The following is a 13138-nucleotide window of genomic DNA, read 5'->3' as shown; positions in this document are numbered from 1 at the left end:
TCTGTGTGTGTTAACTGTGTGGGTGTTAACCCTGTGTGTGTTAACCCTGTGTGTGTGTTAACCCTGTGTGTGTGTGTGTTAACCCTGTGTGTGTGTTAACGCTGTGTGTGTGTTAACCCTGCGTGTGTGTGTGTTAACTCTGTGTGTGTTAACCCTGTGTGTGTGTTAACTGTGTGTGTTAACCCTGTGTGTGTGTGTTAACCCTGTGTGTGTTAACCGTGTGTGTGTGTTAACCCTGTGTGTGTGTGTTAACCCTGTGTGTGTGAACCCTGTGTGTGTGTTAACCCTGCGTGTGTGTGTGTTAACTCTGTGTGTGTTAACCCTGTGTGTGTGTTAACTGTGTGTGTTAACCCTGTGTGTGTGTTAACCCTGTGTGTGTTAACCCTGTGTGTGTTAACCCTGTGTGTGTGTGTTAACCCTGTGTGTGTTAACCCTGTGTGTGTGTTAACCCTGTGTGTGTGTGAACCCTGTGTGTGTGTTAACCCTGTGTGTGTGAACCCTGTGTGTGTGTGTTAACCCTGTGTGTGTGTGTTAACTGTGTGTGTGTTAACCCTGTGTGTGTGTTAACTGTGTGTGTTAACCCTGTGTGTGTGTTAACCCTGTGTGTGTGTGAGTTAACCCTGTGTGTGTGTGTGTTAACCCTGTGTGTGTTAACCCTGTGTGTGTTAACCCTGTGTGTTTGTGTGTGTTAACCCTGTGTGTGAACCCTGTGTGTGTGTGTTAACCCTGTGTGTGTGTGTTAACTGTGTGTGTGTTAACCCTGTGTGTGTTAACTGTGTGTGTTAACCCTGTGTGTGTTAACCCTGTGTGTGTGTTAACCCTGTGTGTGTGTGTTAACCCTGTGTGTGTGTTAACCCTGTGTGTGTGTGAACCCTGTGTGTTTGTGTGTGTTAACCCTGTGTGTGTGAACCCTGTGTGTGTGTGTTAACCCTGTGTGTGTGTGTTAACTGTGTGTGTGTTAACCCTGTGTGTGTTAACTGTGTGTGTTAACCCTGTGTGTGTGTTAACCCTGTGTGTGTGTTAACCCTGTGTGTGTGTTAACCACGTGTGTGTGTGAACCCTGTGTGTGTGTTAACCCTGTGTGTGTGTTAACCCTGTGTGTGTGTTAACCCTGTGTGTGTGAACCCTGTGTGTGTTAACCCTGTGTGTGTGTGAACCCTGTGTGTGTTAACCCTGTGTGTGTGTTAACTGTGTGTGATTGTTAACCCTGTGTGTGTGAACCCTGTGTGTGTGTTAACCCTGTGTGTGTGTTAACCCTGTGTGTGTGTGTGTTAACCCTGTATGTGTGTGTGTTAACCCTGTGTGTGTGTTAACCCGGTGTGTGTGAACCCTGTGTGTGTGTGTTAACCCTGTGTGTGTGTGAACCCTGTGTGTGTGTTAACCCTGTGTGTGTGTTAACTGTGTGTGTGCGTTAACCCTGTGTGTGTGTTAACTGTTTGTGTGTTAACCCTGTTTGTGTGTGTTAACTGTGTGTGTGTTAACCCTGTGTGTGTGTTAACCCTGTGTGTGTGTTAACCCTGTGTGTGTTAACTGTGTGTGTGATTGTTAACCCTGTGTGTGTTAACCCTGTGTGTGTGTTAACCCTGTGTGTGTGTTAACCCTGTGTGTGTGTGAACCCTGTGTGTGTGAACCCTGTATGTGTGTGTGTGTGTTAACCCTGTGTGTGTGAACCCTGTGTGTGTGTGTGTTAACCCTGTGTGTGTTAACCCTGTGTGTGTGTTAACCCTGTGTGTTTGTGTGTGTTAACCCTGTGTGTGTGAACCCTGTGTGTGTGTGTTAACCCTGTGTGTGTGTTAACTGTGTGTGTGTTAACCCTGTGTGTGTTAACTGTGTGTGTTAACCCTGTGTGTGTTAACCCTGTGTGTGTGTTAACCCTGTGTGTGTGTGTTAACCCTGTGTGTGTGTTAACCCTGTGTGTGTGTGAACCCTGTGTGTTTGTGTGTGTTAACCCTGTGTGTGTGAACCCTGTGTGTGTGTGTTAACCCTGTGTGTGTGTGTTAACTGTGTGTGTGTTAACCCTGTGTGTGTTAACTGTGTGTGTTAACCCTGTGTGTGTGTTAACCCTGTGTGTGTGTTAACCCTGTGTGTGTGTTAACCCTGTGTGTGTGTTAACCACGTGTGTGTGTGAACCCTGTGTGTGTGTGTTAACCCTGTGTGTGTGTTAACCCTGTGTGTGTGTTAACCCTGTGTGTGTGAACCCTGTGTGTGTTAACCCTGTGTGTGTGTGAACCCTGTGTGTGTTAACCCTGTGTGTGTGTTAACTGTGTGTGATTGTTAACCCTGTGTGTGTGAACCCTGTGTGTGTGTTAACCCTGTGTGTGTGTTAACCCTGTGTGTGTGTGTGTGTTAACCCTGTGTGTGTGTTAACCCGGTGTGTGTGTGAACCCTGTGTGTGTGTGTTAACCCTGTGTGTGTGTGAACCCTGTGTGTGTGTGTTAACCCTGTGTGTGTGTTAACTGTGTGTGTGCGTTAACCCTGTGTGTGTGTTAACTGTTTGTGTGTTAACCCTGTTTGTGTGTGTTAACTGTGTGTGTGTTAACCCTGTGTGTGTGTTAACCCTGTGTGTGTGTTAACCCTGTGTGTGTTAACTGTGTGTGTGATTGTTAACCCTGTGTGTGTTAACCCTGTGTGTGTTAACCCTGTGTGTGTGTTAACCCTGTGTGTGTGTGAACCCTGTGTGTGTGAACCCTGTATGTGTGTGTGTGTGTTAACCCTGTGTGTGTGAACCCTGTGTGTGTGTGTTAACCCTGTGTGTGTGTTAACTCTGTGTGTGTTAGCCCTGTGTGTGTGTGTGTTAACCCTGTGTGTGTGTGAACCCTGTGTGTGTGTGTGTGAACCCTGTGTGTGTGTGTGAACCCTGTGTGTGTCTTAACCCTGTGTGTGTGTTAACTGTGTGTGTGTTAACCCTGTATGTGTGTGTGCGTTAACCCTGTGTGTGTGTGCGTTAACCCTGTTTGTGTGTGTTAACCCTGTGTGTGTGTGTTAACCCTGTGTGTGACTGTTAACCCTGTGTGTGTGTTAACCCTGTGTGTGTGTTAACCCTGTGTGTGTGTGTTAACCCTGTGTGTGTGTTAACCCTGTGTGTGTGTGTTAACCCTGTGTGTGTATGTTAACCCTGTGTGTGTTAACCCTGTATGTGTGTGTTAACCCTGTGTGTGTGTTAACACTGTGTGTGTTAACCCTGTGTGTGTTAACCCTGTGTGTGTGTTAACCATGTGTGTGTGTTAACCCTGTGTGTGTGTGTTAACCCTGTGTGTGTTAAACCTGTGTGTGTGTTAACCCTGTGTGTGTGTGTTAACCCTGTGTGTGTGTGGACCCTGTGTGTGTTAACCCTGTGTGTGTTAACCCTGTGTGTGTTAACCCTGTGTGTGTTAACCCTGTGTGTGTTAACCCTGTGTTAACCCTGTGTGTGTTAACCCTGTGTGTGTGTGAACCCTGTGTGTGTGTTAACCTTGTGTGTGTGTTAACCCTGTGTGTTAACCCTGTGTGTGTTAACCCTGTGTGTGTGAACCCTGTGTGTGTGTGTGTGTTAACCCTGTGTGTGTGTTAACCCTGTGTTAACCCTGTTTGTGTGTGTTAACCCTGTGTGTGTTAACCCTGTGTATGTTAACCCTGTGTGTGTGTTAACCCTGTGTTTGTGTGTTAACCCTGTGTGTGTGTTAACCCTGTGTGTGTGAACCCTGTGTGTGTGTGTGTGAACCCTGTGTGTGTGTGTGTGTTAACCCTGTGTGTGTTAACCCTGTGTGTGTTAACCCTGTGTGTGTGTGTTAACCCTGTGTGTGTGTTAACCCTGTGTGTGTGTTAACCCTGTGTGTGTGTTAACCCTGTGCGTGTGTTAACCCTGTGCGTGTATTAACCCTGTGTGTGTGTGTTAACCCTGTATGTGTGTGTTAACCCTGTGTGTGTGTTAACCCTGTGTGTGTGTGTTAACCCTGTGTGTGTGTTATCCCTGTGTATGTGTGTTAACCCTGTGTGTGTGTTAACCCTGTGTGTGTGAACCCTGTGTGTGTGTTAACCCTGTGTGTGTGTTAACCCTGTGTGTGTGACTGTTAACCCTGTGTGTGTTAACCCTGTGACTGTTAACCCTGTGTGTGTGTTAACTGTGTGTGTGTGAACCGTGTGTGTTAACCCTGTGTGTGTGTGAACCCTGTGTGTGTGTTAACCCTGTGTGTGTGTGTTAACCCTGTGTGTGTGTGTAAACCCTGTGTGTGAACCCTGTTTGTTAACCCTGTGTGTGTGAACCCTGTGTGTGTGAACCCTGTGTGTTAACCCTGTGTGTGTGAACCCTGTGTGTGTTAACCCTGTGTGTGTGTGAACCCTGTGTGTGTGACTGTTAACCATGTGTGACTGTTAACCCTGTGTGTGACTGTTAACCCTGTGTGTGTGTTAACCCTGTGTGACTGTTAACCCTGTGTGTGCGACTGTTAACTCTGTGTGTGACTGTTAACCCTGTGTGTGTTAACCCTGTGTGTGTGAACCCTGTGTGTGCCTGTTAACCCTGTGTGTGTGAACCTGTATGTGTTAACCCTGTGTGTGTGAACCCTGTGTGTTAACCGTGTGTGACTGTTAACTCTGTGTGTGAACCCTGTGTGTGACTGTGAACCCTGTGTGACTGTTAACCCTGTGTGTGAACCCTGTGTGTGTGACTGTTCACCCTGTATGTGTGTGATTTTTAACGCTGTGTTAACCGTGACTGTTAACCCCGTGTCTGTGTGATTGCACTGTGGAACACATTTTGTTCCTGGGTAGTAAGTGTTATTTCCTAATTGCTTATGCCTCAAAAGTACAATGGCTATTATTCTCCACAAACTTTGTTTTTGTGACCAGGACAGTGATCTTGATTTGAAGTTTTCGTGATTGCAGGAATCCATATTCTTTGGTTCTTTCGGTAAAGTCTTGTTAATCCCGTGTGATATTTTGAAATTGACCAATTTTAAATGAGAAAACGGACGATTTTGTGTCTTTTCGTTCACATAAAGTAAAAAAAACCACGAATAACAATTGACATGTATTGATACTAAAGTATACTATACTAAAGTAATACACAAAAATTATTACAAAAGATTTAGACACCAAGGCGCAACACAAACGGGACTGGCCACAGCGGACAGAGTTCTCTGTGGGGAGGAACAATCTCTCAACAGTTGAGTCTGCGCGCATCGCGAGTTGCGATTATTTCTGCGGTAGTATCGTAACAGAATTTCTGCACCTTGCCCCGATGATGCGCGACGTCGCTTCAAGCGGGAACGTCGTCGCGTCTAATTTGGCCGCGAGGATCGCTCTGCACCTTACTTGCTCGCCCGTTCTGCGACTCGCTCGGCTCTACAACTCGCTCGGCTCTGCTCAACTCGCCCGCTCTGACTCGCTCCGCTGCGACTCGCTCTGCAACTCGCCCACTCTGCGACTCGCTCTGCAACTCGCTCGGCTCTGCTCATCAACTCGCCCGCTGACTCGCTCTCCAACTCGCTCGCCCGCTCGCCCATCCTCGGCAACGCGGCAGAAAAAAGCCGTGCTGGCCGCTTGTCCAGGTCACACCCACCGGGGGCCCACGATCCTCCACCACGTTGCGCAACAAGCATCAGACGACCACGACGGCTCACTCGAAGGCAAATTCCGTTTTAATTCACTTGCAGGGTTCAAGGAAACGACAACACGGACACTTTATACTTCAAGAAGGAAAACAACAATGGAATCAACACAAAGCGTACACTTAAAGCGGCTATTTGACTGCGATGGCTCAGTGGGGAAATGCCGAGATGGTGGGATGTTATCTCCCTCGCCTGGTATGCGGGAGGTTGTGGGTTCGATCCTGACCCTGACGCCTACTGTATATTTGAAGTTGGCATGTTATCCTTGTGGTTGCATTAATTTTTCTCCGGGTCCTCCGTGTTTTCCCTCCACATTTAGAAACGTGCGTTTAGATTAAGTGGCTGCTGCAAGTGTCCACGTGATAAGCCACTTTGTCGAGCTGTCATTTGTGGCCAGGTCGCTTCTGAATAACCGCTAAAAGCTCAGTGGGCTTTACCTGGTGAAATAAAATGTAGTTTTAAAATAGTTTAGCTTATAACCTCCGCAACACAAGCTGTGGGTTTACACCGAACCTCGACGCCATCGGCCGAGCGGCAACGCGAAAACAAAATTGAGCCCGAACAACCGCGGAGAAAAGTTACGTGGTGACAACGCTTTCGTTTCAAATTCAATGTCAAGAGCGCTTACTTTTTCAATTCATGCACCCAAGCCCAGGGGTGGCGGGTGGGGTCGGAAACAAAAATAATAAGAGCGGCTGCTTTTTTTCTAATGTCACGTAGCGGTCCTCTAAGATCCGCATGCGGCTACGGTACAACAGCCTGCAGGTTTGCCGACTCCTGGCCAAGACATTTCGGAAACAAATTTTTTAAATTTCAAAATGCATTTGGATAACGCCAACAAAGCCGTTCCCTCAATGAGCTGTGGGTTGCTGACCCATGGCCAAGACAAACCCCAACATATTTGGGCCGCAGTGATGGCCTTAATGTTAAAACACGTCCTTCCACAAATTGACTTTAATTCACAAACGCATTCCCCATCCGTTATGTACAAACGATGCACGCTGTGGCTTGGCTGCTCGTGCCAATGACGACGGGCAACCCGGCAGCATTTGTGTTCACAAGCCTCGCTCTGCTGACGAGACCCAAGAAGTTGAAACCGGTCCAGAGTTTGCTTGCTTAGGCAAATGCTGCTGGGTAAAGGTGTTGTGGAAAGCCAACAGGGTGTGGACCTGTTCTGCTTCTGTGTGCATTTGCACCCAACTTCCGTTGGTGGTAATTTACTATGCTACAAAATTACAAATGCAGGGGTGGTGCAGTCGTGAGCGCGGCCACATTTAGAAAGACACAAATTAAATTAGCACGGTTGGCTACGTACGGTGTTAAAGAAGGTCAGCGTCACATAAGTATAATTTAAGTGAGCACAATAAGCAGCAATGGATTACGCTGTTTGTGATGTGCAAATATATCACAGAGCAGATCAGGATTTGAACCACCAATCTAGAATACGAGACAGGCGAGTCACCTCTCCGTGATGACTCTTATCGGATGCCGCCCGGCTAGATGTTAACTCCATCGCCTGGTATGCAGGCGGTCGTAGGTTCGATCCTGACCCTGACGCTTGCTGTATATGTGGAGTTTGCACATCTCTCTCTCCGTGGTCGCGTGGATGATACGCCACTCCGTTGAGCTATTATTTCAGATAGCCAGGTCGCTTTAGAAAAAGAGATATATAGCTCAGTGGCCCTTACCTGGTAACATAAAAATAGTTTTAGTTTAAATTTTGAACCAAGCCAATACCTCTTTTCCATTTGCACATCTGAGCTGTGCTGGGGCCATGCCGGGTTAGCACTGCACAGGTCAGGAAATCCGGGTTTATTTTCCACTGCACAAGTAGAGCCGTGCCGCTGACGTCACGTGACTCATGACCGCAAGCCGCACGGGTTGCAAACGACGCAGTGACGTGAAAACACGCATCGTGCGCACGTCACTAGGCCCCGCGCTCCTAGCGTGGATGTGTCCTGTGAAGCCAGCGTTAAGCGCGGCTTCGGTTCCGGCTCGGCAAAAGGGAAAACTACCCGTGCCGTGCTGGCACTGGGCCAGTGGAGGAAGGGGTACAAGTCTCAACACGTAAATCCCACCGCTGCGGGTACTTAATTGGGTGGTGGTACGAAGTAACAATTAACGTCGATATGTCCGTAAGCTCACCGATACGCGGGAAGAAGCGTGTACGTGTGAAAACCGATGCTTTTCGACCCGTATGCGTTGCATGTTCTTGGGTTCGCATCGCCCTTGTGGCCAACCTGGCTTGACCACCTGAATGTGAGATTGTCGCAGGCGTCGTTGCCCTGCTGCACCCACAACAGCCGTACGATGAGAAGAAGACCCTTGCAGCCACTAGAGGCGCCATTCCACCACGGCAACATCGAAGCGTCAACCCTGGAATCGAACCACGCACGAACGCACGGTGAACCTCCTTTCGCCACCGTACGTAGCCAACCGTGCTCATCGCGACTCTGGAATGGGATCGCGACAATTCGCGGAACTGCCGAGATGGGTGAACCCGTTCCGTCCGCGGTGAGTTAAGACCCACCACCACCACCACCCCCCCCCAACCCCCGCCACTCCACCGTGTGCTGGTTTGGGGTTGACCGGTCGACGGGGGCTCGAACGACGGAGGTCATCACATGTTAAGTTGCTCCGGCAGGTAGAACTGGGAGAAGTCCTGGCTGATCTTGATGGCCTCGTTGTACAGGTGGAGGTCTGCGATGAGAGACGGGGGAGAAACGCGAAAGGGGGGGGGAAGAGGAATCCACGGTCGTCACGGCGCAAGGCATCCGGTGTGGGGGCGGGGGTCAGCGGCCAGCGGAGGTACGACCCAATGATGGCGGCTCGTTTCCATTGCACAGCCGAGCCGCGACGGGAGGGGGGCGCCCCCGTGGTGAGCCAGCACCCCCTCCCGCCCCCCCCCCCGGCACGGGTAAACGGGCAGCAGGCTTTTCTCTTTCCGCAATGCTCACGCGAATTAAACGTCTTTGTGATCATCCTAGTTGTGATTAAGCACGAGCGCGTGGAGCTGCTCTCAAATTGTCGTGTTTTAGTGTCTCGCCAACGTGTGGCGTGGACTTCAAAACGAGTGTTTAGGTAAATTGTGGGATGGTCGACTATTTTTCTGGTGTCTAGACTCGAGATGGTTGTTAAAATAAATCCAACGTTTTTAGATCATTTAGGTTTGCGCATAAAATGGATGAAACATCAGGGCCTTCAAACAATACATTACATGTTCAGTCCCTACATACCTCAGACTATGACATTAAAAAAATAGGCAAAATGAAGTGATAAATAAACCAAACAGTCTTTGAGAAACCTACACGTTGCAATCGAGCATGGTCGATCCACTGCTGTATGAAGGCCACTCCAAGCCACCTCCCACTATTCTGCGATGTAACAATCCCACACGTATGTATGTTGAACTTTTTTCACACCGTACGTAGCCAACCATGCTAATTCAAAGTGTGGGGGAAGGCCAAACTAAAAAAAAAAAAGTATTTCTAAAGAAATTAGTTTTCAATCTAGATGACTTAAAAGTGCACAGGTCCAGTGGCTTCCTAATATCGGAAGAGCGTTCCAGACGGCCACAGAAGCGCATCTGAAACCACGCGATGCAGTGATGATGCACCTACGTCGATTCATCGCTCCATCTCCTCGGTTGACGTCCGGACGCATTCCATTCCTTGGCTGTCACGCCCGTTATTACATTTGACCATCGGCCTTCATACCTTCTGGCCGTGACGTGTTCTGCCCATGCCTGCTCGCTAACTCTTCTGAGTAGTTAGAATGGTGTCAATCACCGTTGTATTCTCTCGAATGCATGCGTTTCTCTTTCCGTCTCTCGGGTCTAACCCACACACGGATCTCTCCAAGCTGCTGTGCAGGACTGCACCGTGGCATCTCACCACCAACCCTGCCTCCCAAGTCTCCGCACTGCGAGTACGTACTGGCAACTGCACGGTGTGCGGTGGGGGGTGTGGTGAAGGTGCAGTGGAGGTGAGGAGGGGGTGTGGTGGGGGATCCAGTGGGGGTGTGGCGGGGGTGCAATGGGGGTGCAGTGGCAGAGCAGTGGAGGTGTGGTGGCAACGTGGTGGCAACGTGGTAGCAGCGCAGTGGGTGATGCAGTGGGGGGTGCGGTGGCGGTGGGTGGGGGATGGAGTGGGGGTGCGGTTGGTGGAGCTGTGCGTATGCGGAGTGGTGGCAGTGCGGTGGGGGTCTCACCGAAGGGCACCTTGTCCTCCCGGATGCGCTCGTAGCTCAGGCACTGCAGCGAGCCCTTGTGGGTGACCCGAGCCGCCACGTCCACCACCCCACTCAGCAACTCGTCCAGCTGCGGGACGAACACGCGCATGCACGCACGCACGCAATGAGCAATGTTTGCCGTGTGAAATCCCAATTAAAACATTCGGAGGGTAATCCTTCTCACGGACCACGCCGCAACACAATTGGCGGCCTGGTCATTTCGAATGAAGTGTCACGTGATCTTTAACGTCCGTGGTGCGTACACGCCCGCAGCATTAACCGGGACGGCCTGCCGCGTTCGGACCGCGAGCACCTGCAACAAGCGGCGAATGGCGCTACCGGTTCACAGGGCCAATTGCCCCCCCCCCCGCACACCATCGCACGCGCGCGTTCAGATGCGTTTTTCCGGCTCTTCCATCCGATATTAGGAAGCCGCTGCAATTTTAAATCATCTAAATTTAAAACTCATCCCTTTAGAACTGCTTTTTACGTTTCGTTTGTTGTCTTTCCCCTGCTCCTCCGATTAGTGTGGTTGGCTACGTACAAAGTGGTGGTGACATTACCACGCCGCTTGTGCCAGGCTAGGTGCACTTTAAGGACACGCGAAGTGTTGAACGACCGCTGGCAGGTCACGGGACAGACCCAGGTGCTATCGGTTGATGGACAGAATCAGAATATGCATTTATACTGGAGGAATCCGATGAGCTATATAGCTCTTTTTCACAGATGTCCACCTGTCATCCTCTCACTGAATCCCCCCTACCCCACCGTAACAAAGTACTACTATTTATATTTTACCAGGTAAGGCCCACTGAGTTATACAGTTACTTTTCAGAAGCGACCTGGCCACAAACGTTAGCGCAACTTAAGTGGCTTATCGCGTGGAAATGTACAGCAGCCAAATACTCTGAAACGCACGTTTCTCAATGTGGTCGGGAAAAACCGGAGGACCCGGAGAAAAAATCCACGCGACCACGGACAGAGAGAGACATGCGAACTCCAAATATACAGCAGGCGTCATGGTTGGGATCGAACCCACGACCTCCTGTATACCAGGCGAGCTAGTTAACATCTCCTAGCCACCGTGATGATGATGAGAGAGAGAGACACGCAAACTCCAAATATACAGCAGGCGTCATGGTCGGGATCGAGCCCACGACCTCCTGCATACCAGGCGAGGTAGTTAACATCTCCTAGCCACCGTGATGATGAGAGACACCTCAAACTCCAAATATCCAGCAGGCATCAGGATCGGGATCGAGCCGACGACCTCCTGTAGACCAGGCGAGGTAGTTAACATCTCCTAGCCACCGTGATGATGATGAGAGATACATCGCAAACCACAAATATCCAGCAGGCATCAGGATCGGGATCGAGCCCACGACCTCCTGCATACCAGGCGAGGTAATTAACATCTCCTAGCCACCGTGATGATGATGAGAGACACCTCAAACTCCAAATATCCAGCAGGCATCAGGATCGGGATCGAGCCCACGACCTCCTGTAGACCAGGCGAGGTAGTTAACATCTCCTATCCACCGTGATGATGATGATGAAACACTGCAAACTCCAAATATCCAGCAGGCATCAGGATCGGGATCGAGCCCACGACCTCCTGCATACCAGGCGAGGTAGTTAACATCTCCTAGCCACGGTGATGAGAGATACATCGCAAACCCCAAATATCCAGCAGGCATCGGGATCAAGCCCACGACCTCCTGTATACCAGGCGAGGTAGTTAACATCTCCTAGCCACCGTGATGATGATGATACACTGCAAACCACAAATATCCAGCAGGCATTAGGACCGAGCCCACGACCTCCTGTATACCAGGCGAGGTTGTTAACATCTCCTAGCCACCGGGATGATGATGATGAGACACTGCAAACCCCAAATATCCAGCAGGCATCAGGATCGGGATCGAGCCCACGACCTCCTGTATACCAGGCGAGGTAGTTAACATCTCCTAGCCACCGTGATGATGATGAAACACTGCAAACTCCAAATATCCAGCAGGCATCAGGATCGGGATCGAGCCCACGACCTCCTGTATACCAGGCGAGGTAGTTAACATCTCCTATAACCCGTGGCGCCCCTCTCCGCACCGGTGCCTGCATCTCCACGGTGATGCTCTGCCCATCTCCGTCGCTGATGGTGAAGCTCGAACCGGACTGGTGAACCTTGGGGAAAGAGAGGCGAAGGGAGGGTCAGTCACAGGACAGGCAGTCACCACTGTCGCTTCACGTTCACCCATCTTGTCTTCTTAACGTGACATTTTATCTCGCGATACAAATGGCAAATGCGGGTGTGGAGTGTGAGTGAGGAGGTGTGCGTGCAGTGTTCATGTGCCAGGGTGAATGCGGGGTGTGAGCGTGGAGTGTGAGTGTGCAGAGCGAGCGAGGTGTGAGTACGAAAGCGTGTGTGGAGTGTGAGGTGTAAGTGTGAGGTGTGGAGTTTGAATGTGGCGTGTGAATGTGGAGTGGCGAGTGGGTGGGTCGGGTGAGTAGTGGATGAGTTGGGTGAGTGGGTGAGTTGTGGGTGGCGAGTGGGTGAGTTGGGTGAGTGGGTGAGTTGGGTGAGTGGGTGAGTTGGGTGAGTGGGTGAGTTGGGTGAGTGGGTGAGTTGGGTGAGAGTGGGTGAGTTGGGTGAGTTGGGTGAGTGGGTGAGTTGGGTGAGTGGGTGAGTTGGGTGAGTTGGGTGAGCGGGAGGGTGAGCGAGCGAGCGAGGCCCCGTGTCCACTCACCTGCTCCACTTTCCCGAGGAAGTACACCACCTTGCCCACGTGCTGGGACAGCGTGCCGGCGTTCACGCGCGCTCGCATCCCGCTGGTCGCGTCCATGGCTAGTCACTCGCCAAGGAATCAACAACTTTATAAAATGTTCCCGACTTCTCCTCACAAACTCAACAACACAAAAGTCCCGCAGGGAGGATGCGGCCGGGACGACGGGGAGAGATTTTTGGCGGGAAAGTCGCCAACCCACACCACCCAGAATTCCCCGCTGCACAGGAAGCAGGACGTGACGTTTCGGCTATATATAAAGTAACATTATACTCGATAAATATTGTTGACTAAAATTAGTCTGGTAAAGGGAATAAGCCGACGTTTAAAAGTAATGTTATTGTTAGTATATGGAGAACGTATAATGATTCTGCCTTAAAAAAAATAACCCTCTAGCTATGTTGCCATATCAGAGGTTTAACCTCCAGACGCATGTTAATTCAAATGGTTAGAAACTCAATGTAATAGTCGACGTTTCGGGAAACGGCCCTTCTCCTTATAATGCGGGCAGTTTTGCGTTTTAGCAAATGGGATGATTTA

The 13138-nt window shown here is 50.2% G+C and overlaps 1 protein-coding gene across 1 annotated transcript; it reads right to left on the bottom strand.

Annotated features, from left to right (window-relative positions):
• Nucleotides 1-7957: 7957 nt before the first annotated feature.
• Nucleotides 7958-12806, bottom strand: RPA3 (replication protein A3). Its single transcript, XM_032975524.2, has 4 exons — nt 12563-12806; nt 11925-11999; nt 9798-9906; nt 7958-8288 (listed from the first exon to the last, which is right to left on the bottom strand). The coding sequence occupies exons 1-4, from the start codon at nt 12656-12658 to the stop codon at nt 8209-8211; spliced, it is 360 nt and encodes a 119-aa protein (XP_032831415.1). The 5' UTR covers nt 12659-12806; the 3' UTR covers nt 7958-8208.
• Nucleotides 12807-13138: the final 332 nt, after the last annotated feature.

This window comes from Petromyzon marinus, chromosome 56, assembly GCF_048934315.1.
Source record: "Petromyzon marinus isolate PM22_M1 ecotype Great Lakes invasive population chromosome 56, UKy_Petmar_22M1.pri1.0, whole genome shotgun sequence".
Lineage (NCBI taxonomy): Eukaryota > Metazoa > Chordata > Hyperoartia > Petromyzontiformes > Petromyzontidae > Petromyzon > Petromyzon marinus.
Note: the sequence above shows the minus strand (reverse complement) of the source record. Positions and strands in the feature narration are given on the sequence as shown.

Excerpts from the sequence above, each read along its gene's own strand:
- RPA3 (XM_032975524.2), bottom strand. The coding sequence starts at position 12,658 with ATGGACGCGACCAGCGGGATGCGAGCGCGCGTGAACGCCGGCACGCTG. Across the intron at positions 12,000-12,562 it reads TCCTCGGGAAAGTGGAGCAG|GTTCACCAGTCCGGTTCGAG; the intron begins GTGAGTGGACAC and ends TCTTTCCCCAAG. Across the intron at positions 9,907-11,924 it reads CCGTGGAGATGCAGGCACCG|CTGGACGAGTTGCTGAGTGG; the intron begins GTGCGGAGAGGG and ends TTCGTCCCGCAG.